Raw genomic sequence first — 25,098 nt, 5'->3', positions numbered from 1 at the left:
GGGTGCCATCGGCCCGAATGTAGACGAAGAGAGAGGTTGGGTGAGGACAGGATCTACGCGATCCTGCAGTGCAGACAGTCAAAATTAATGTATTCATTCAGGAACAATGGCGGCAAGGTTATAGAAGTGATTAAAAGCTCAACACTCCTTTATTTACCTCTGGTCTTTTTCAAAGATTTGGAAAGATGGGAAAGATTAGAGGACAAAATAAGGAGTGGTATGTTTAGGATCTGTGTGCAGAGAAGGAAAGGTAAGGCTCATGCAGAGGCAATGGGGTGCATCTTTTCTATTTTTTTTTCTTGACCTGTGTGTCCTGTGATAAACATATGTTGGTGAATGCCTATATCCTATCACATCTCACTATGTCATTCCTGGAACCGAGGTGAACTGGGGGCTGAGTGCACACTTTGTACCTGAGCATGCGTGAGATGAATTTAAAGCCTTTAACTGTATTATCAGGGCCAGTGTATTTGACTTCCTTCATTTAGAAAGCTCAAGCAGTCAGCGTCAGGTTTTGCTAATATGGCAAATTAAAATTGAGCCTGTAAAACTGCTCTCTCCGTCCCTCATTTTATGGAGGAGAAATTATACTGAATGATCTCCAAATTCAGCAGCGTTTAAACCCTTTTACTTGTTCTGAGATTAATTTGACCTTACAGTATTACGCCCACAATATGCCAAGCCTTTCCCACACTTTTGTCTCGGCCTAACCACTGACTATGGTACAAATCCAGTTACAGTAAATACAGTAAATACTGTCTGTCTGCATTGAAAACCCCAAAGGGGTCCGTCATTTCACAGACATCAGAGGAACCGGCGGGCACTATTATCTCTATCTCTAACCGCTATCTCTCAGCCCTGCCACACACACACTCTCTCTCTCTCCACCAGCTGAGCTTATCTAGGCCATACAGCTACGCAAATGCTGCTGGGTGGAGGCAGCTGCAGTCGTGGTTTCTAAGCCCAAAATCAGGCAAGAGGCATGACTCCATCATAAATCACGTTGTTACTACTATCTTGATTTTCAAATGTAGTGACATTTGTTTGAGTGAGTCATTCACTCTGGAGGGAGAGTAACTGAAGGAAAAATGAGCTGCAACAGTCAGGTTTGTCTCCTTTGGGAGCTCACAAGCTCTCCATATAATAAGGTCCTAACTGCCTCTTCTTTCAATGGCACCATTCAGGGAGAGAAATCAAATAGTGAAAAAAGAGAGGGAGAGAGAGAAAGACTGGCTGGGTGTGTGTCAGAGGCCCTCTTTGTTTGACTGCACTGTAACCCACCACACACATACACACACACACACACCCCTTGACCCTCTTTTGCTATTGTCGATGCATCATGCAGAGAAGGTTGCAGAAAAGAGGACAGCAGTGTCACTTCTCATTAATCAGCCGTGTTAAAAACACAACTGATGGAGATGTCACTCAATGTTACTCTTGTCTCCTTATGTTTAAAAAAGGCGTGCTACCTTTTAGCGCTACATGAGGTTTTGCTCGCGTTTCACACTGTCGGCAACATTTTTTCAATTTTCATTCACAAAATTCTGTCTTCATTGACCATGATGGTGGCCACGAGATTAAAGCTGCAACGATTAATCGATTAGCTGTCAACTGTTACATTAATCGCTAATTATTTTGATAATCAATTAATTTATGTGAGTAATTTAAGAAAAAATGTGTAAACTCTCTGATTCCAGCTTCTTAAATGTGAATATTTTCTGGTTTCTTTACTCCTCTATGACAGTAAACTGAATATTTTTGCGATGTGGACAAAACAAGACGTTTGACATTAAGGCTTTGGGAAACACTGATCGACATTTTCCCATTTTCTGACATTTCATATACCAAACAGCTAATCGATTAATCGAGAAAATAATCGTAAATGAAAATAATTGTTAGTTGCAGCCCTACCAGAGACAGTGGGAAATAATGGTTAGCGTTTGCAGCAGTATTTCATGTCTGTTCATGTATAGGATCTAGTTAATTTATTCGCTGCTGGGATAAAAGTTCTGTGAAAAAGGCAGTCGGGACAAGTGGATCAAAAATATGTTGTTAGACTGCAAGGCACTTGTTCAAGTCATCTATGGCTGCAACTAACGATTATATTCATTAATGATTAATCTGCCAATTGATTTTTTAAAGAAATTGTTTTGGCTATAAAATGCGAGAAAATAATGAAAAATAGACATCAAAGCGACGCCTTCATATTGTTTGTTTTCTCCAATCAAAAGTCTAAAACCCAAAGATGGAGCAAATCTGCACATTTCACAAGCTGGACTCACCAGATGGTGGGTATTTTTTGTTTTAGAAAATGACAGGATTAATTGATTATCAAAATAGTTAAATTGCCTTTTTTAACATATTTTACGGGTAATTGACAGAAAATGAGGCGCGTGAGAGATTGCGAATGATTGGATTTGAACTAATGGCATTGAGGTTCTTTAACCCCAAAACTAATGGAGCACCCCTAGTTTTCAATCAATCTAAAATCAGCAAATTGTTTCAGCTCTGTTGCTCGTTGCTGGAGTGTCATTGAGCAAGGCACTGTAACGTCAGAGATCAATACAGCAGGATCAGTTATCACTGTCTGTTGTTGTCTGAAGTCATTGACCGCAGTCGTCTGACTATATTTTCTTTTTCCTCAGTGAGTCTTGAATTGTGCCAGATCCCGTTCTTAGCCTTAAATACCCTTTCTGGCTCCTTTCTGTGCTCGTACTGATTGAATAATCTGGTTTTAGCGAGGTGCATGGAGGAATGCGCTTTAGGAATTTTTTGATTGAGGCTTACCCCGTGCTTCACCCTCCCTGATCCGGTCACTAGAAGTAGTGACATGGACTCTTAAGTCTGTTGCTTGGCCGGCAGTCTGATCAGGGGGCTGTTGAATGAGAGCCTACATCTGTTTACGTCAGTAGACTGCAGCAGCACAGTGTATATATATAGAGAGAGAGAGAAGAAGGAGGGTACTTCAAGGAGGCCAAGCTGTTAACCCTGACTTCTGACCTCCCTTTGAAGGAGGGAGTTTCCTTATGGGGATCGAGATAATCATTACTTGACTTTTTCTATTGCACAGCTCTAACCGTGGGTCTCAGTGGATATAGTAGATGATGAGACCAGCTCTTCTGCGCCAGATATAGTGTTTCTATAAAAGTAAAGCTTCCGGAAGAAAGTCCTGATTCCCTCCCAGCTGTTTGACACATCGTCTCTTCTCACCGCTGGAGGCCATCTCTTCCTGAAGCCTCATCATCATTTAGCCTCATTAGTCTGTCACTGCTCTGATTCGGTTACAGGAAGAACCTTGAAAATAACCAGCAGTACAGGCTCACACACACACACACACACACACATACATGTCGACACACTCCTGCCCCCGCTTCCTCTATGAAGGCGTATTGTAGAGAACCACCTGAGAATATACTTGTATAGATAGCTAAATCTTTCTATATCCTACTTTGAGTGTTATAAAACATATTTTTCTACTAAATCCTCTTTTATATTTAACAAGATGAGCGGAATGTGTGTTGGATTTTGTCTTCACACAATGAAGCTATAAAATTGCCTAAAATTGGCAAAATTCTCACTTAAAACAAAGTGTAAGTGAACACGACTACAAATCAGCTATCGGTGCTTAAAGGAATAGTTCGACATTTTAGGAAATACACTTATTTGCTTTCCTGCCGAGAGTAAGATATCGAAGTTTTTTTTAAGAAGTGTTTTTGACGTCCATCACTTGCACGTTTCACGTAACAGATTTTATTAAACGTATCAATCCACACGGACTCTGTGAGACGCGCGTCTGACAGAGAAGTTTTTTACGCTCCAAGTGTATTTTCGTCGCGTTTAGTGAAACGTAACCTGCATAGACAGCTGTTTAAATATACAAATATCCCGCTGTATATGTGTTTTGAACTTATTAACTGTATCTACATTAATTGATCAAGGCTCCCAGTCTGTCTATGAGCTTGTCTGTTCATAGGCCGACAAACACTGTTGATTTCTTCCCATGGAGCCAACATGAAAACTATTTAGATTCAGTAAATGTCTGCTGTCAGTCAGTAAGGTGAAGGCAGGTTAGCGAGCTGTCCACTGAGAGACGGGCAGAGACATTTACAGAAGACTGATGCGGTGTGGATTGGATGACAGAACGTTTACGCGCCGCTCACGTCCTACTAGGGCTGCACAATTGATCGAATATTAATCGCGATCACAATTTTGACTTCTTCTATGACAATCCTTATTTTAAGTCTTATTTTGATGCAGAGTTGTTAATTAGTAGGAATGTAGCACAACATGGAAGTGAAAGCAGCACTCTGTTGATTTATTGAAAGTACAATACAAATATTTTGTACCTAAAATCAATGCCTAATATAATAATAAATTATAATTTATTATGATTGTCATTTTGTCCGTAACCGTGCAGCCCTATGTCTTGCTTCCAGTGGGAATTTCCAGTTGACTCACAAAAACACAACCGTGTGGGAAACCTCAAGTCAGAGAAAAGATTGACAAAGTAATGCGCAAAACACAACGGCTGCAAACATGTTTGCCCGTCCACTGTGTCAGCTTCTTGACTTAAAAAGAGACATGTTACCTGCATGCACTAAAATTAATGTATCCGGAGTAGAGCTTCTGCTGCTCTGATCACTCTTGTGTGTAATTATGAGGTTTGTGTGAGATTATGGTAATATAGTAATAGACCAAGGATTACCCCGACCCCTTAAACAATCAGATGGCTTGTTTTTTTTTGGGGGGGGAGTAATGTAGCTGATCTGGGTGGAATGAAATCACAGCGTACAGCTTTGTAAATGGTAGATATGTCTAATTTAGTTGAGAAAATCCCTCTGCTGTCCAGCTCTGTTACTTAGCGGTGAGAGAAAGAAACAGGCGCACAAATTGCAAATTTGTTGTTGCTGCCACACCACACAGTTATCTGACTGCTCCTGTTCTGCCAAGCTGCACTTGTTGAGTATGAAGGGGAAAAACCAGCTAATCACTATTATGCGAGGCAGATTGATTATGACAGATGTATTTACTGTAGTTGATTTGCTCTCACGATCCGCCTTCAGAGCCGTCAGCTTCTTGACAGGTGAGCAAACATGAATCCATTATTATACCCAATTATAAAAGCATGTGTCAATTATACAGTGGCACTGGCAGGCGTGCTTGCCCAGCTGTTTCTTGACAAAGCACAATCATTTTTTACATAGTTCTGTCTGTAATGATTAATTATAACAGTGAAGTCTGTGTTTTCAAACAGCACTCCCTTTAAGGTACATTTCAAACAGATAAAAAATGTGTGATTAATTTGCGATTAACTTGCGATTAATCGAGATTAACTATGGACAGTCATGTGATTAATAGTGATGAAATATTTTAATCGATTGACAGCCCTACATTTCAGTCATTCTAACAGCTTAACTCAGTTCAAAATACTCATATAACATAGTAATTGAATAATTTAACAATCTTAAGCTTGGGATATTAAATTCTCATACACCTAATGTATTAGGTGTCATATAGGTCGTTAGCATGTATTAGTTTTGCTAGTAGAACATGAAACTGAAAATGTGTAAATGCAAGCATTCAATATACTTTTATTTTGCGTTATGGTTTGAATCATTTTTACATCAGCGATACCTAATAAATGCAACCACTTCAGTATTATTATTTTAGTAGTAGTGGCAGTATAACATGCATGTATTTGGCTAAGAAAAACAATAAGTTTATTGACCAGAATACCAAACGTGTCAGCAGTTGGATGGTTTTAATTTTTGCTGTTTTATTCTTATGAAGCACAGTAGTGAGACAACTGGAAACTGGATTTTAGTTTTTTAGCACAGTAATTAAGCCATCTAAGCAAAGTGATAAGATAAAACAAATAAATTATTTAGATAATAAATGATTCATACATAAAATACAGGAGTAAAAACAAAAGGAAATCCCAAGACCATTATCTATTGCCATAGTGTACTACTAAATTATTTAATGAATGTTAAACTTAGGCTATACCATAGTATCTTGAGTGCTGTAATAAACAAGCAGCCCTGCCTCTGTCTGTGTGTACATGTGCGTGTGAGCGAGTGTTTTCCTCGATGGCCCATGTGCACGCCTTCGGGTTAATCAGTGTGGTGCAGCAGTAGCCCGCTGTCTCCCCTGAGACGTCTCTGTGGGAGCTGCAACAGCTGTGACGGCGTAAGTCACCCCGAGGACCCGTCCCTGCCTCTGCACGCATGCACACACACACACACACACAGAAACACACCCAGTCTCACCGCACACCCATGAGGATAGAGGCCGAGGCCAAGAGCAGAGCTGAGGGCTTGTCGCTTCCTTATTGTCTCTTTTCCATATGTTTTTTATTATTTTTATGATTATTATTATATATGTACTGTGTATAGTCTACGCTGTTGCTAGGTGCCTTTTAAACAGTGTAAATATGGGTATATTAACTGAACACATTGAGCTGTTTCAACATTGAAGACCAGTTTAACTAGGTGTTAAAGTGCTGAGTCCTGCATGTCGTCGCTCTTTTGCAGCCATGTAAGTCTCGTCAGGAATGTGCCCTCTGGTCCGAGTTTGGATCAAAACTGATGTGTTCATTTCAACAGAAAGGGGTCGACTGGACCCGCACGTCACTGCCCAGGAATGCGTCTGGCAGTTTGTTAGACAGTCAGATAAAACCACCAGCCTGGCCTCCTGCAGCCGCAACAGGTAGCTAGCTGACAAAATCTGGATGGTAATCAGCCACCTGACGCTGGGCGATATGCCTTGATTAGCCAGGAGAATGGCGGTGTGTTGAGAAAATGTCTGTGTGGTGACGACTTCCCCCTTTCAGATGTACCAAACATGCAGGCCTGGACTCTATAGGAAGTCATTCTCATCTACAGGAACTGTTTTAGGACAAAGAGGGCGTTTTGTGGTCGCTTAACCCGTAAACTTCCAGTCATAAAGTATGTTTACCCTTTAAACTCGTCTGCTAATCCCCCTTACTTACTCTGTCACCAGGTTCAAGCTTTGCAGATGTAATTGAAAATCCTCTCCCTTACAGCTTGCTCTGGACCTTGGCATATGGCTGGTTAATTCACCATAGATAGTGTCCTAAGACGACCATCTATAGAAAATGCAAGGAATTTGCTAGGCTGGATTATGCTATGGAAACAAAAACAAGTAACAGATGCTGGAAGTCTGCTGATGAATGCACTTTTACAGCCCTGAGCTTTTTCATTGCTTTGAAGAGTTTAGAGCTCATTCTAACATGCTTTGATGCTTGCGTGGCACGTGGTCGCGAGAGGAGAGAGAGCGAGGGGACACGGACAGTCTGATTACACCACAGTGGGAGAAGGAACAGATCTGAGGACAGTTGAGTGAATACTGCAGATGTAGAGGTAAAATTAAAAAGCTCCACTGCAGCACCTTAAAAGTTTAGAGCGTGTGTTGTGTGGGAGCTTTGCTGCAGTCTGCTGCAGCGACACACATCAGACTGCAAAGTGACCAACTGATGGCGGTTATGTGGATTACTGCGTCTTATTATTTACCGCTCCGCTCTTCAGGTTGTGTGTCCTGATTGCCCGCGGCCCGCCGCCTACATCATACGTCTTTTGCTGGTGCACCTTCCCGTTCCTATGGCAACCAGCACCAGCATAGCGATCAAACAGCTACAGCAGCATTTCCAAGTGGTTTTTGGTGAAAGCAGCTCTGTGTATTGCATATGACTTCATCACTGTATTTTCCTCTTATGTTGCCCAGAGTTAAAGCACACAGCCAGTGGACTTCACTCAGTCCTTTAAATATTGAGGTTTTGAGTTATTTTATTGTTTTTGTTTGTGTCAAGGAAGCTCAGATTGGAGTATTGTTAACATGGTGCAATCATCAGTTCCTTAGAAGTAGTAATTAATAAACAAACGCCTACGTAATCACAGTGACTCGCCAAAATGCTTTGTGAGTAGATAATTACAGCATATTTTGAAGGATGGTAGTAAACATGTTGTTTGTTGACCTGTTTAAAGAACAATATACTGCCTGATGTGTATAAGATAATGCAGACTGTGCATGCTTACTTTGCAAGTTCCGACTGGGACATTGGAAAAGGCGGATCATCAATCTCATTTAGAATAAATCTCCACTCATATTGATCAGCAACTGATCGATCAGAGCTTGATTTATTTATAGCGTACACTTTAAGAGCACACCATCTGGTTTCATTCTGCTTTTCCGTTGGTTTCCCCTCATGCGACACTCCCACTCATCCCGATTTCATCTCAATGAAGACCTTCACAGCGGGAAGCGTTACAGCGGGACACAGCCACGTGTCAGGAAGAACAGCGATGTCTTTTTTTCTTCTTAACACACCCATTGCTCTATTACAATTCGAATAAGATGAGGTGAAGAGAATCATGGAGGGAGACGGAGGGGCGTGCAGGGGAGCGGAGATGTGAAAGGGATGAAAGTGTGGCAGTCCCCACCTCCCAGTGTTGGAGTGTGAATGGGGCTGCCCACCCCTCTCTGCAGGGGATTCCCTCCCTCTCCTGCAGCATGTGTTCTCATTATACACGCCAGACTACAGCATAATATGTAAAGAGTATGCAAGCATAGACTCAATATTCAGAGAACACTGAAGTGAGTGCTGGTTTATATCAAACTGTGTCAGACTGTCATAATGACAAAGTTGCAGGAAAAAATGTAAACGTTTTGTATTTTTGTATACTGTGACATTAGGCTGCATAATGTTTCCTCCAAGTCTGCAAGCTTGAACAGGATAATACTCCAAGATGAAATTATTGTTCACATGTGTTCAGTCTTTTAGAAGTGGATATTTAAAATAGATCTTCAACTTACCAATATCGGTATCGTCACAATCTTTCAATGACTTGCTTTGTTTGACCAACAATCCAAAACCCAAAAATATATACATATACATTTGAGATGGTTGGATATCATAACATGCATTAATCTGATGCCTAAAGCTGAAGACAACAAATAAACAGCCTGTGATGCACTTCTCCAACACACCGTATGAGTAAAAACTTCAGTAGGCTGAACTCTGGAGGAGTACTGACGCAGCAAATGCTCTGAAATATTCATGCATCACAGTTGTGACAGTAGTCCCATCTTAACCTCAACATGACATCAGTGATGGTGAAGGCACAGACATACACAGACTCTCTGTTTATCCCCATCAGTGGTGGTTGTTTTTCTACTGTAATAAGAAAAGGTTTTTCATGTCTTCTCTGAAAAATCCCTAGCAGATGAGTTTATTTATGTATATAATTATTTACGCTGAACTCATAGTCCTACTGTACTGAAAACATACTGTATGTCCACAGACACACACAAGGAGTAAGCCAAGTGTGCTCTGGCTGTGTGACAGTTATTCTGTCTGGCAGGATTCAGAGACTCCACGACTAAATATACAGCAGAGACTTACCAGAGTCACACAAATGGACTTTCCACCAGGCATGTGTGGACATCTGCTCTGAATTCAGCTCTCTACTCCACTGCTTCACGTAAAGGTTCAGTGATGTTTAGATGTGTGGTGATTGTGGAGGCTGCAGAGGTCATTTGTCTTCATCCCGGTGTTCATGATTCCTCTGTCGAACTTGTTCTGCGGTGTGTTTTATTGTGTCACTGGACACAGTGGACTTTACAAGCTGTTCATGTTGTTACGCATCCACCATGTTTTTGCTGACATAAGAAAATGGTTAAAAGAACTGCTCTAGATTTTGTCTTCAGATAAAGGTACCTCTGTGTCACAGAGGTGATAATTCAACCCTGTGACAGTTTGAGAGGTTGCAGTTTTGTGGTGTGTGTGTGTGTGTAATATTGGTATGAGTCCATTCACTCCTGCTGTTGTTGAGCTTCGGACCACTTTGCCAAAGTCGCTTGTGGCTGTGACTCGTAAGTCATGCCTCGACTAGCTTCTGTGGAAACCTGTTAATGCCAAAAATATGCGGCAAAACATTGGTGCTTATTGTTCCCTATGAAGGCCCACACACTGGTTGCATCTTGACGCATCATCTCTCCATAAAGCCGGTTTCACACTACTCATGCTGTCTGAAGTCGCGTCCAGTATGTGCTATGGGCATCAGTTGATGTTGCCAGTGTGTTGCACCTTAGTTTCTCACTTTGACTTAAATAGTTTTGTTTTTTGTCAAACTTTGAGTAGAAAACAAGTATGATAACCTGGAAAATGACATGGCGAGTAGACTTTATTTTATGAGCAGACGGGCTCATAAAATAAAGTCTTTTGGCAACAGTGTGCCGTCTTCAAGGGAAAAGCTTGACAACATTGTATTTATAGCTTCAGGGGTCACCGGATATATGAAATGTTCCGTATACAAAATGTTTAGTAAATCTATTCTTAATCATTCGATTCTTAACTTGCTATAACTTGGTGTAGGTGATTCAGTTTTCTTGAGGAGTTTTTATTAGTTTGTTCCAAATGTATATTTGTTTGTGTGTTTGCGTTGGCTTGGGATTTGATTTTACTAATGTGATTTGTGTCCTTGAGTGTGTGTGATAATGGCTGCACACAAAAAGCTGTAGCATAATCACTTCAAGGCTGAGGCTGGGGTCTGTGGTGCTAAGTCTGCCATGGTTGGGAAGTTTTCACTTCCAGTTTAATTTCATTTTCAGGGCAGTGGAGCGAAGCCAGAGCCTTAAATCCATGCTGACGTTGCCGACTTTGTTAAGGACTGACGCCTTGCGATAGGAAAATAGACACTCACACGATCATTGACCCCCACCCACCCCCTGCTCTCCCCCTCAGCTAAAGACAGTGTTATTATGCTTGCCGTGGCAGGGTAAGTGGACCCTGATTGATCAGTATTGATTAGAACTGTATTTGTCAGACAGTAATGGGCCTCCCCCTCAGGACATTATGTCTGCTGATTCCCACCCGCCCCCACCTCTGGCCCCACTTCACCCCTCCCTTTATGTCCTACTTATATTTGAAGAGCCCTCCCCCCTCTGTTCTTAGGCCCCTCGACCTCTAATCAAAGTACACAGCCTCATTCACTTTGCCTCCACTCTTTCTTTTGTGTTTCCATCCATGCTCAAGAAAGAGCTGGAAGATGGAAACAGGTTGTGAGGAGATGATGCAGGTTGATGGAGACAAAATCAGAGCACATGTGTATGTTTCTGTATACTTATGTGTGCAGAGGATGGAATGAATCCATCAGCTGTTTTCTGTTTCTGGTTCTATTATATAATATTTGCAGAGGCAAAATGCTGCAAAACCTACATGAACTGGTGTTTGTGTATAAGCCAGTGTGTGCGTGTGTGTAATATGCAAACGTGTTTACAGATGCTGCACAACTGAAACTGGCATCTCTGTTCAGACTCCTCACAAACAATAGACATGTCTGTGTGGGATGACCTGATGAGCGTGGAACTGATTACAGCTGCTCTGCACAAACACGCCCGCAATTATTACTACCACACACAGGTTTATGTGGAAAAACAAATGGTTAAAAAGATTGCATCACAATATGGCAAATGTGTGCAGATTAACAGTAAAAAATCACTAAATTGTGTTCACCATTATATCGTACAAAAGTCTTCACACATGTAGAGCAAAAACCTTAGGTCATTTTAATAACTGTACCAAAGATGAGTTGAGATGTGTTTTAAGATGAAATTTAACAAGATCTCAATTTCTCTCATTTTTCCTACAGAGTAAAACACTGAGCCTTCCCTTCCCGCACTGTGACGTCAAACCTCACCTGCTTCACCTGCATACTGCACAGCTGAAGGCAGAACAAGGTAACATTAGTACGTTTGATGTTGCACATCTGTGTGTGTGTGTGTGTGTGTGTGTGCGTGTGTGTAATCATTTAGCAGAAACTTGCATTTTGTTCATTTTAATCTGAGGTTTGGTTGTGTGGACTTTACAGTAGAGTTGTTCCAATACCAGTATAGTATGAACCTATTTTGTCATTGTCTTGATACCTCTAGATGTGTTTTCTTGACTCTGCTTTGATTTAACTTTGAACATAACTCACTTCGCTTGCAGTCAGAATGTTCGGTTATAAGAAAAGAGACTTGATAAAAGGCTAATTGACTTGATGACCTGGATATTTTTCTGCAGCGTAGGGGTGAGCTGTCTGCTTTTTGTAGATAAAGCACTTCCTCATCTGCATTTTCTACCGACAATGAAAAGCAGGTCACCTGTTAGATACTCTCTTCCATGAAGGACCACAGTCGCAACACAACATCCAGCTTAACAGGGACTCCCACGATGCAATGTTCGATGTGCTATACTAATGCTCTCTGATTCTATTAACAGCTCACTAGTACTTTCTCTAAAGTCTTTCTGGTTGTTGTCATGAACTTGTTATCAGCAGCAGCTTCTGATTTACAGAACTGTTGTTTATTGACACCAGGAAGCACTTTGAACTTCCTCTGAGCCGTCTGCCTGTGCTAACGTTAGCTATCTATTTAGTTAGTGTCAACAAAGGTGCTGGCCACAAGAGCTGAAACACTCAATGTTTTGCTCTTTAGTCTTTGATTTCTGTGGTATTTATGAAAATATTTATAGGGATGTCTGGGACTCTCTTACACTCCTCTAAATGTATTTGATAGTTTTAGTTACAAGTTACTTTGCAGATTTAGATTATTAATAAAAAATTCTACTAATAAATTGGTGTATTTTTATGGAATAAGCTATCAGTAGTGTAAGTAATTAAAAGTAGCCCCACCTTTACCAGCTTCATTAAATATTTTGTTTCTTCCAACACTCCAAAAACCCCAAATATAGAATAGATAGAAGACATTTATTTGACCATGAAATACTACAGACACTGGAAGCTGATGTGTTCATATTATTCAGCACAGTTTCGTGTTAAACAGTTAATTTCTTTAGGTACGAAACTCCATCCTTCAACCAGACCTCCGATGTTCATGAACGTTTACCGGCATGTCTTTATTTACCTTGTTGATGTGTCCTTGAGCAGCATACTGAATCCCCTCCAGCTACTACCACGCTAACCTCTGACCTCCTTGAACGCGAACATTTTTTTTTCTCTACTGAGATGATAGATTATATCTAAAAATTAATGTGCAACCAGAGAGATTGAAACATCTCATTCAAGCGCTGCAGTATCTGAATATTTACATCTCCTCTCCACCTCCATCTCTTTTCTCACCACCACTCATCATCTCCTGCAGCCAAACCAGTGAGTGATAATGATGAATGGTGATGTGGGCTGCGATTCGTGATCCTCCAGCTGGATGCAAATCGTTTGACTTGTTACGTGGATGTTTGAATGTGTGGTCTTCCTCCTCCTCTCGAGCTGTCTTGGTGTCATGGGACGGCAGCCTGACAGACAGACAGGCAGATGGAAGTGACACTAGCGACATCAGCGGGCTTCAGCAAAACAATGTAGATGGAAATCAGTGCAGACAATGACAGCGGGGTCGGGAGAGACTTGAGGAAAGGACTGGGGAAGGAAAGTGAGTGGAGAGGAAAGCAGGGCGACAGGGAGAGAGCTGTAGCTTAGTTAAAAGCTCCAGAGGGAGAGAGGTTGCCTGCCTCCAGATAAACCAAACACACTTACAAGCTCGATATAGACCTGAGTCGGAGGCTTCCACTGTGTATTTCCTTCCAGTTGTGATATGTTGATGTTTACAGTGTTTCCTGTAGAGTTATGTTGTTGATGGAGGAGTACAGTTTTTATCTGACACTCAAATTTCAGACTTCCAGGGTCGCCTGTAGTTAGTGTTGCACGTAAAGAATGTGGTGTATGAGCATTTGTGCAACTACTGATAGTATTTTAGATCAGATGTAGGAAGTTTTCCTGCCATAGGGAAAGAAGAAGACACTTCTCTTATAGCTGAGTGTGATGTCTGGTCAGAGCCCTGTAGCTCCATTTGGTTTGTGTGCCAGCGCAACATTAAATTTGTTTATCAAATCTGTTATTGTAGAAGGGAAAGCAGGTTGCCTCCACAATCACATCAGGAAAACGCAGACAGACACCAGCAGTCATCCGGTAGCCGCTCTTCATGAGCCTTTTATTACTGCTCTCCACTCCGCAGCACAATGAAACATCCGGGCTGCTGAGCTTCACTCATGATCCCAGACAACTTCACCTCTACCACTTCCTTTTAAACGCACTAACCTTTTAGCAAAGCACTGCTATCTTATAAATTTAGACTCTTGCTGCTGTTTTTTTAGTCTTTTCGGGTCCAACATCAAGTCGCAAATCTTCATAAGCGAATTGCAAGTCTTTAATATGCCACATTTTAGTTACTGGTCATTGCAGTGCTTCCTCCTGTCCATACTGGCTGTGAAAAGATCCTTTTTTGTCGCAGCTACACTGTATTGCTGTGTTCAGACCAAGAGCGAAGCAAATGTTTGCCTTGCTTTACTCGCACGAGTTGGATCGCCAGTATCATTTGTGTTCATTTGCGCTAGACGCGCCGGAGCGGAGAAGGAGCTTGTTTCTTTAGATACAAACAACTTTTCTTTCCGCTATTGCCGCCATCAACCATGGAAGAAATAACCACTGTTGCTGATTTGTAGATGTTGTGGAAGTCCCAGATATGTCAGAAAACCAAACGCTGTCATGTCTGGGTTTATAACATCACCCGGCGGCGAGCTGTATTCACATACAGTGCCATTGCACTGACTGTATCTAGCAAGTAGGGCTGCACCATTAATCGAATATTAATCACGATCACGATTTTGGCATCCCACAAATAAATGAGGATGATCGCCTGCAATATTGACGTTTAGAAACCATCAGGGGGTGATAGAGATATTTTGGCTTCACTCTTGGGGAGCCGCTATGCTCAGGCACCCTACAGTGGCAGCCTGGGAAAAACTTTCCTGAATGTTGCGGCTGCAGCCCGGAGTGTAAGATTAATATGCATATTACTCATTTTGCCCGTCAAAACAAAAATGCACTTACTTCTTGTGAAAAACCCTATTTTAAATTTATTTTGATGCAAAGATTTGTACATTAGCAGGAATGTGGCACAACATGGAAGTGAAAGCAATCTGTTTGTTTAAATGTGAAAGTGCAATAAAAATATTTTGTCACTAAAATCAACGAATAATCGCGATAAATAATTGTGATCTCAATATTGAACAAAATAATCGTGATTATAATTTTGGCTGTTATCATGCAGCCCAAATAGCAAGCCACACGTCTCTACTGTGGTATGATCCCAAATTGATCGATTGTGCTGTGATTTAATTGCAATAAACAGATCAAAAGGATGCCAAAATAACGACATAATAATGCCAATTTGTAAAAGGTATGAATTCATGCTTTGTCAGGTCTGTCCACAAGATGACAAGCAAACAACTTTTTAAATGTTTGTTTTCTGAATGGAGTTTGGAGCCATCGGTGCCAGGCTATTCTAACATTATAGCTGCTCTATCAACACTCAACATAGCGTCATCTAGGCATAAATACGGCAGCAGTGTTGTTGTAAACAGATCAAAAGGAATGCCGAAATAACAACCTAATGATGCAGATTTGTAAAAAGTGTAAATTTATGCTTTGTCAAGTCTATCCGCAAGACGACAAACAAATAACTTTTAAATTGCTTGTTTTCTGAATGGAGTTTGGATTGATCAGTGCCAGGCTATGCAGCTGCTCCGTCAACACTAAAGTAATCTAGGCATAAATACGGCAGCGACGTTGTTATTTATACCATAGACAGTCTGTGGTTTATACACATACATTTATACACAGAGTTTCGTCCTGTCTCTGTACTGATATGAGGTACTATCGTAGCTCTGGGTGCCCACAGATGCTACAATATTTTTTTCCTCCATTTCTGATTGAATAACGTCAGGATGTCAGTGACGACAGGAGGAGAATCTCAACGCTGATAGGCTTTCGCAACACGTCAGGTGAATTTCTTGCTCAAGTTGAAATATTTCATGGCTTGAATTTTGTGTGTTCACGTCTTATCATTCGCATCTATTCACCTCCTTTGCATTGACTTTATATGTAATCGCGTCGCGCAAAACTCTTGGTGTAAATACACCATTAGAATCCGACTTTTTCCTTTCAAAGCTTTTATTAAGAGTATTGTTTTCTTGGCTAAGACCAAGTCCTTTGAATGAATTGGCCCCAATAATTAAAATATTCAGGGTGTGTGGCTCAACAAGGCCTACAGAAGATAGGTCAAGTTGCAAGTAAGTCAAGTTCAAGACAAGTCTCAAATTCCTTAAGTATGACTGGAGTCTAAATGTCAGGTCTGCGGCTCTGCTTTTTATTTCCTGTGGCTGATTAAACCGAAACAAGCGTCTTTGTTGCCAACAGTACACACCTTTCAAACTGTCACACATGACCTGAAGTGTTTACTTGTGTCTAGGTTGTTTTTGAATTCATCACTTCAGCTGCTGGCTCTAATTTCAGGGACTTTTTCCGTCTGAATGAGTCGAGGTCATTCAGCCCTGATAGCACCTCCTGGTCTGTCCGCTCCTACAGAAGCCATGGTGGCATGAACGCTGGATGTGCTGTCCCTCCCTGCCAACGCCGTTGTATTACAGTGTCGTGCTCTACTCTGCTCCTGTCTGCCATCTGCCAGTCATATGTACCACCATCTGTTCTTCAAGCCAGCCCATAATCTAGCTCGCTCTCTGGCATCATTTGCTTAATTTAAACACTTACAGTAACTGCTGCTGATGTTTGATGTCTGGGGAGTTTTTTCTTTAAGGATTTTTAAAAACCTGTTTTGAACTGCCTTGACACAATGTCAGCAGTTTTTGTTTGTATTTTAATATTTAGATAATTGTAGATTTTCAGAAGCCTTTGGTCTTTGCCTGTACATCTTTTCATTTGCTTGCTGCCACACATCCCTGCTTCAATCTCACACATAATTAGCCTGCTTTCTGTTTTGGCAACGGCAGAGACAGAAACATATGGCAAGCCTATCTCTTCTCATCTCTGATGCTTTTACTTTTGCGACAACAAGCTCTCCACGCTGATCCCAGGTCTGCCCGTACCGGTATGATATACCAGCAAGCAGCATCATCAGCGGGCACCTCCTCCACACAGAGTGCACTCATTCCTCTGGAAGCTGTACTCCTCTGCTAACTCTGTCATTACTACCATCTAACCGGTGTAATTACCAGCCTCGGTGTGTGTCTGTGGTGCACGGGCCAAGCCTGCATCAGGCAGAGCAAGTCGGAGCGGGTGTGGAGGGAATGAATGGGAGAGACAGGGAGAGTCCAAACAGGGGAGGTACATCCCAGAGCTGAATAATTACTACATGAGAGTAATTAAAATGACTGCACTTCATCTTGTGAAGTCTGGGCCAAAGCTGCATGTGTCTGCTCAATTCTTACTGTATTTGATGGAGATTAAGTCTTTCTTCTCACATGATTTTCTCTGGCTTATATATACATTTATTGCGCTTTCCTTGAAGTCAATGATCATATTTTATAGTGCTGTAGATTAATACACCTAGCCCCTTGCTCTCTCCTCCATCTCACCAATGTGTATCTATAATTATTTATTACCTTTCTTCAACTGCAAATGATGCAGTTTGTCATCATCTGTTTTATCTAATAAGATACAGTTTTCACTCTGTTCATCTCAGAGTTTTCATTCACATATCTTGAGGTCAGAGGTCAAGGCACCCCTTTGGAAATGGCCATGCCAGCTTTTCCCTCGCCAAAATGTATCTTTTATCTTTAACTTTGGAGTGTTATTTAGCATTCTTCCCAAGCTAACATGACCTGGTTGGTACCAATTGATTCCTTTGGTTTCATATGATATCAGTATTACTCTACCTTTAAGACTGAGTTCGCTACAACCTCTGAAAGACAGAATAGCAGCCGGGCCCACCGGCGAGCTGTTGGATTGTTAAGTGGTTAATAGTTTGTATAATAAAATATCGCCACACAAAATATCACAATACTATGCTGTATAGATTTTTTTTCCCCTATTGTACATTTGTTGCTATAAATCCGTACACATAGTGTGTGAGCGTTGAAAGGTGATGATTTGATGTTTGCTTAGGAGACGTAAAAAAGTTGGGGATGACAAGATTCCCCACATGACAACATTTGGTGGCTGTTGTGTGTCAGCTCCATTTGCTGATGAAGACCATGAGATATGGTTGAAAGATCCAACAAAGCTTGTTGAGAATTATTAGTCACATACTGATCCAAAGTTCAAGCATGAACTTCCATGCTCAAATAAATTTAGTTGGATGATAAATACATGACATAAATGCATTAGTCACATTTTGGCAGATATGCGATTATATTAAATCCCTGCCGTTTTTTGTTTTTTTTGACCCCCTTTTAACATAATTTATAGGTGTTTAACATGTTAGATAGATTCCCAGTCTATATCTATCGCTCTTTGGCTGTTAGACCGGTATGCTTCTCTGTGATGGGCTGTGTAATGCTGACAGAAGTCACTGATAAAGATCAGACCACTCTCTCTCTCATCAGGCACCTCAGACACATAATGAAGCCATTCTGCTGCTCCTGCAGCTGGGGCCGGATAATCTGGGATTGGGCCTGATAGTGGATCACAGGACAGCCCTCCGGATGAGGAGAGACTCTGATCAGAAAGCATGATTAGAGCGGGAGCCTTTTTCCCTGAAGTGCCTGTGGTTCTCCAAAAACAAAGACATGATACATTTGCGTGGCTGCGTGACTATAGGGGAATCTTGTTTGCAGTGAATCAAGTTTTTTGTGCGTGTGTGAGTGAATGAGTAATGCAGTCTTGAGGCCAAAAATTTATTCTGAGAGAACTCATAAAAGGCATTCATAAAACACACACAAACCGCTGTGAGCTGCCTTGACACAATGAAAAGCTTGACGTTATGCAAATTGGACTTCATAACGAGATAGTCCACCCGGGAGTCGACTTTTGTAGAATTCACAAAAAACGAGGCAGCGGGAGGGAGACGAGCGGGAAGGAGACGAGCACAGACTTGTTCTCACAACAAAGTAGCTTCTAATGTACGCTTTCTGCAGTAAACAGCAGCATAGGTGAAAGTGCTTCGGTTTGAATGTAGTTGGTTGCGAGTCCGAATGATAATGCATTTAAACATTGTGTGTGTGTGTGTGTGTAGGTGGGTGTTTTTCTGCTGGTGGTTGAATCATACCATTTTAATTCCTGAAAGCTTTTGTCTGAGGAGTAAAAATGTTACCGCGTCTGATTAATCACAGAAAAAAAGAGTTTAACAGTTGTGAAATTTAAAAAGGTCAGTGGCTATCTGAATACAAGCTGAACATAGCGATGAAGAAACTGCTTCAGTAAGCAGCGCGTTATGAAATATGTGGTTGAATCACATGTTGTGAGGCAGACAAACAGGTGCAAGAAAAGAATGACTGGAATAGATGACGGAAAGATAAATGAAAAAGTCAAATCAGCAGGACGAAAACATGAACACATTTTCAAGGGAAGATATGCAGATGATGTGCGTTTGCCCTCTGAGCAAATGATATTTGAATGACTTTGGCGGTTTGAGGAGAGACTTATGTAGATAAAGGAACTTAAATCCAGGAATGGAGAGCTAAATGGAGATTGAGATTAGACGCAAGAATGGAAAAGGAAATTCAGGAGAAAAGAAGAGTAGCATTTTGACTACAGCAGGGATGGAGATGGATCGAACACATTTACATTTTAGACATTTAGCCGAAGAAGCTCTAAAATATCTAATAGTTAATTCTAGACCATATCCTTACTGGTTATCCATCATACTTTGTGAAATAGATATTAAATTGCATCATATGCGGTATTAAAGAAGGTCTTAAAGAAATCTTGAATTTAAGAGTAGACTTCACAATACAGATACAGTGTGCTTGACTTGTACAAGGCTCTTTTTCATCGGCTCTGTCTGCCACTGCCAGCACATTGTCATTGCTCGCTGTATTCATAATGTGTTTCATCCAGTGGAGTCTAACCACGTCGTTATATTCTCCAATATGAATTCCCAGCCGGTCACTCTGAATAACTCCGACATTCACGGCCCAAAAAAATGTGATCATGAGTTGAAACTTTTGTCTGGACTGATGATGAACGTAAAAGAGTGCAATGACTCAGTCTGCCAGGAACTTCAACACTGTAAGTTACTAAACCATAAGAAAGCATTATAAAACCAAAATGCTCTGACACTATTCCTTCTGTACCCGTGCAGTGAAGACATTAATGCCTGTAAAAAAATAATCACATTAAACCTCCGGAGAGACATAAGATGATTCTGAGTAAACAAGAGTCTTTGCAAGGCTGGTGGGTGTTTAAGACTTGATGCGGTGTGACTGTCATATTAAAGCACGCCGTTGTGGTTCACTGAGCAATGTACCGCTCTCCTCCTTGCTCTTTCTTGACTCTGTCCAGTCGCTCTATTTCTGGATTTACCCCACCTCAACCCTCCAGCTGTTGGGTCACTTTGTGCCTTCGCCCTTTTCTGTCTCTCATGAAGTCCTTATTCATCTCCCTGTCTCAAAGTTGTTTGGTGTCACTCTGTTCACGCTGTAGAAAGAGTAGAATAGAGTAGCTTCTGTCTCAGCCACGTGTAAGCTATATCACTGTGGGCCTTTCAGTGATGAAGTGTTTGATTTGTCAGTGTACTCCCTCTGTTTGGATCTGCATCACTCTCCAGTTTGATAATATTAGCTGACGTGTTTCAATGGTTTTAATCTGCAGCAGAGCGGCCACAGCTTTCATATCCTCTGGGTATATGAGTGCTTGTGTGTGAACGCACATGCACTCGAGTGTACAGAGTGTGTGATAATAATATCCCTTGTCAGCCTCCTGAAGATTAGCCTCGACGGAAGAAATCCTCTGTCATCTCCCCTCACCTTATTTTCTCTCTCTCACTCTGGCTCTCTCTGTCTTATCAGTCTTACATTGTTTTACAGTTGAGTGAGTCGCTCTTTTCTAAATTCAGCGCTCAGTTTGTCTTTGTGCATGTGGAGGAAATGTGGGTCACACAAGCTCTGTGATTTAAAAGATGCTGATTTTCAGATTTTTTTTCTTCTGTTCCCAGATCTGCATTAGACTGAAAATAGTCAGAGAAGAAGACGACCGGTCCTGACCCAAACTGGTCCCTCAATGGACCAGTGAAATCTTCCAGTTAAAAGCGATGTTTTTGGGAGCTGGAGGCCATAGCAGCATTAGCAGAGTGTGTGTGGGGCCCCTCCTCTCCCTCTTTCCCAGCACCCCTCCTGCCATGGGATGCCAGCCCCCTGCCTCCTTGCCCTGAGCTCTCCTGGGGCGCCATGAACAGCTACAGAGACAGAGGGGTTACTTGCACCTCCTCAGACCTCCTGGATGGAGGAGGAGGAGGGTTGCCCCAGCACACTCCGTTTCGTCACACCCCCAATGGCCACCCGGCTCTTGGCCCCACAGACCCGGCCATCCAGCCGCGCGTCTCCGTGCCCAAAATGGGTGTTCGGGCGCGGATTGCAGAGTGGCCCCCACGGCGCGCCCAGTCCAGGGAGTCACTGCTTGAAAATGGGCAAATTGGCGGCTTTCGCTACGGAGACGACTACTCCACATCAGTTTTTTCATCTGACATGGGGTTGGTGCGGGGAGGAGTTGCCAGGTTGCCACGACGACGGTCCAAGGACGTAGAGTTCAGAGGAGGAGGGTTTTGCGTCGAAAGAAATCCACCTTTTACCCTGAGAGTGTTCCCGCCACTGAGACAGCGCTCAAACAGCGAGGTGACACTGAGCGAACAGGACGAAAATGAGGTGAGTCCCTCTCACAACGGTAGTGTGGTTCAAGGAAAAACTGATGTTGCCTTTTGATTTCTGTAGCTTCGTACAAACAGACCAAGAAGATTAAAGGTGAAGTTACCTGTATATTGGCAGAGCGCTACTTCTACTCACATGGAGAAATACAAATTCTAGTGACTGTCAGGTCATGCTGAACTTTCCTGCACTTAATGTGTTGTGTATCTTCTCTGGTGTCATAAAGAGCTCACCAAGAAATAACAAGATTATGAACATTATTAGTCGAGACTGCAACTCAATGTTATGTAATGTATAATGACAAACAGGCAGAAATGAGGACAAAAAGAGGCGTCAATAATTAAATTTTTCTGAGGCCGGGAGGCTTATTCATGTGTTTCAGGTGGGAAGAAATTCTTTGTAACATAGGTCAACATGTCACAGGAGTCCCAGGATCTGTATACTGACAGGCTGCAGGTCCTCTCTGGCCGCACTTTGTCGCCAAAAGTTAAACTTTTCCTAACTTTTGTTTGGCCGCATTTCGCTGTAGAATCAAAAGCTCTCTAAACTTTTTGTTCTCTGTGGTCATGTACATATAGTATGTTTTACCATGGTTACCAAATCTTGCATAAACATATACGTTGCTCACACAGGTGGATTCCCTGACGGTTCATGGCCAGGTTAACAGTAGTTTGGCTTTTGAATTCATGCTAAATTTGCATATTTACCATTATAAAATCCTCCGGTTGGTCTGCTTTGCTTTCACACCACAAACAAACCGCTACAGGGTTCAGTTGACTAACTTTCTTTTTTCCAAATATTAATAATAAAATCTGAGTTTTTTTGTATCCACTGATATATCATCATAAGCTGAAAATTCTCTCCCCTTTCTGCTTCAAGGTGGAGGTTCGTGGAGGTGGCGGGATGGGTAACCTGTTCAGAGAGTACGGCAGCACCTCGTCCATCGACATCCAGGGCATTTCTGAGCAGAGTTTCTTCGACATGCTCAACCAGTTCCACCAGGAGAAGCCTGACCCACGCAGCTCGGAACACGTACGCCTCGGGGAGCTGCTGCGCACTCCGGACTCACCACCAAGCGCACCCTTCCCCTCCGCTCCCTCACCTGGTCCCTCAGGTGGGGACGACAGGGGGACAGGAAGGAGAGATGGAGCAGAGAGAGTGAGGAAGAAAAGCGGAGGGACGGAGTCGTCCCTGGGCACCTCCTCTTTGTTCAGGAAACTTAAAAGTTCTAGTCGCGGCGAGCTGGATGGAGGGAAAGGAGAGACTAATGAGGATGGGGGAGGCCGGGCTTCAGCAGACCCCTCCTACAAAGCGTGGGTGTGCCCCAAAAGCTTCGTCCACTTCGATGCTCAGAGCATCCTGTTTGACCTCCACGAGGCGGCGGCTCAGCGGTGCTATGCCGCCCAGAGGAGGAACACCGCCACGGGGGCATCAGCTGCGTCGGTGTCCTTGTCCGTCTCCAGATCCTCGGCTCCAAGTGTGAACGACCCGGTTTACTCCAGCATAGAGGATCTGACCCTGAGCCTTGACCCCGGCTCCATGACACCCTCCCTGGGCATGGACCCTCTGGACGGGCCTCCTGGAGCCCCGGGCTCGAGCCAGCTTCTCCTCTGCTGCCCCCATTTCCTCAATGAGACTGGAGGCCACGGGGAGCGCAACATCAGCTTCCTCAGCTCGTCAGCAGAGCGAGACAGAGGAGGAGACGGAGCGAGGGGTTGGCTGAGGAGGAGCAACGCCAGCGTCTCAGTGCTGGAGGTGCCTATTGAACAGCAGGTTACGAGACTGGACAGACTGAAACTGTACGGCATAGAGCATGTAGACCTGGGGGCCAAGTACTACAGAGACTACTTCCACGGGAAAGGTAACACTGAGACACATTCACTATAAGCCAGATATCACACTTAAACCTTAAATATTCATTGATGTTGATGCCAGCTGTGTTATGTAAGGATTACAATAATCAAACATATTGAGAGAAAACTGATTATTCATGGTTTTATTCCAGTTAGAGTGAATACAAATGGGCAAAAACACAAACTGCCTGTGTGGGCATTTGTTGAGATGGACACAGTTAAACGACAGATTAAAAAAACATGAGTGGGAGAGAACGGAGCTGGACTTCTGCAGAAGTCCGATGTCTGCTTGACATCTGGGCCGAAGAGAACATACAGAGTATGGTAAATAAAGTCTACAAAAATAGTGACGTTTATAAAGTCATTCAAGATAAACAGGAAGAGAAGGGATTTGTGTGCACTGTACAGTAGTGCCAAGTTAAAGTGAAAAAACTTCAACAGCAATATTTCAAAGTCCGCTATTCCCTGCGTAGAAGTGGCATCTCTTGAGACGAAAAAGATCAGTTCGGTCCTTCGTACACGCCCCTCAGCAAATATTTGTTTTTATTTGGTCCGCTTTAGTTTGTGCACTGGGAAAACAAACCAGACTAAATAGAAAACAAACCAAAAATAATAAATTTCACTCTGATTTGGACTAGCCAAACGGAATATGGCTTGTTTCTACTCTGATTTGGGCCCCTCGCTGTTATTCATCCGTGTGAATTAGACAGCGTAGATCTCGTTTCTCCAGTGTCATTCCCCACATCTCATCCTGCGGTTGTTAATATCCAGCTGGGCCTGAGCAGAGCAGAGTGGGCCAAACTGGCAACGCTCCCAGAGTTTTTATTACACATGTACCTGCCACTGGACTATTGGCAAACTCTGAGCTGATGATACACCACCTGCCTTTTCTGCACAATCACAAGTACCACTTAACATGGTCAACCACTGCAGCTTTGTTTTACATCTGGTTTTCAGTGTCAGAAGTAACACCTAACTTCAGAGAGAAAAGCCTCGTGTGTGATGTGTGCCTCTTCGTACGCGGTGTTAGTAGGCATTTCTTGTCAACGTCACCTCCTCAGACAGTGGGGATGAAACTTCCTCTCGGCAAGCATCATCTGGCTGCACCCTAATTAGTGTCAGATGCTGTTAGAGCACATGTGTGCAAGCAAGCGTATGTGTGTGTGTGAGACAGGCCTGCAGCCACACAGATAAAGGTTATCGTTCCAAAAATATGTTCATCTGCTGACTCGTTTCCAGCTTAGCTGTCCCCCAGAACGCAACTGTGATTGTGTGTGTGCTACGTTGTGTTGTGTTGTGTCAGAAATCCTCATCAAAAAGCTGACATTTTCACCACAGGACATAGCATGGAAGCTAAGCAGGCCCGAGTCTCTGAACGTGTACGCCGTCCCGGTTCAGTCCAGTCAGATGGGGGATAGAGGAGGAACACTTGTCAAGCTAGATTCCTCCCCGCGTGTCTGGAGAATTTGTCTTTCGACTCCCACACTGCTGGCCCTGTGGCGTTGGCATTACCACGGCTTAGCTTAGGAGCTTTAGAAGCGAGGACATGCAAGATGCTTGTGAAGTGCGTTGATA

The 25,098-nt window shown here is 42.6% G+C and overlaps 1 protein-coding gene across 3 annotated transcripts in view; it reads left to right on the top strand.

Moving 5' to 3' along the window:
- The window catches only part of sipa1l3 (signal-induced proliferation-associated 1 like 3), a 71,794-nt gene that overhangs the window by 20,623 nt on the left and 26,073 nt on the right, over positions 1 to 25,098 (top strand). For all 3 annotated transcript variants that reach the window (XM_074642139.1, XM_074642137.1, XM_074642138.1), the window contains exons 2-4: positions 11,670 to 11,757; positions 20,965 to 21,670; positions 22,550 to 23,531. In XM_074642139.1, the coding sequence (XP_074498240.1) occupies positions 21,197 to 21,670; positions 22,550 to 23,531 (1,456 nt within the window). In that variant the 5' untranslated portion in view covers positions 11,670 to 11,757; positions 20,965 to 21,196. The remainder of the gene's footprint in view (positions 1 to 11,669; positions 11,758 to 20,964; positions 21,671 to 22,549; positions 23,532 to 25,098) is intronic.

Source organism: Sebastes fasciatus, chromosome 7 (assembly GCF_043250625.1).
Source record: "Sebastes fasciatus isolate fSebFas1 chromosome 7, fSebFas1.pri, whole genome shotgun sequence".
Lineage (NCBI taxonomy): Eukaryota > Metazoa > Chordata > Actinopteri > Perciformes > Sebastidae > Sebastes > Sebastes fasciatus.
The sequence above is the reverse complement of the archived record's forward strand: the minus strand, read 5'-3'. Positions and strand labels throughout refer to the sequence as shown.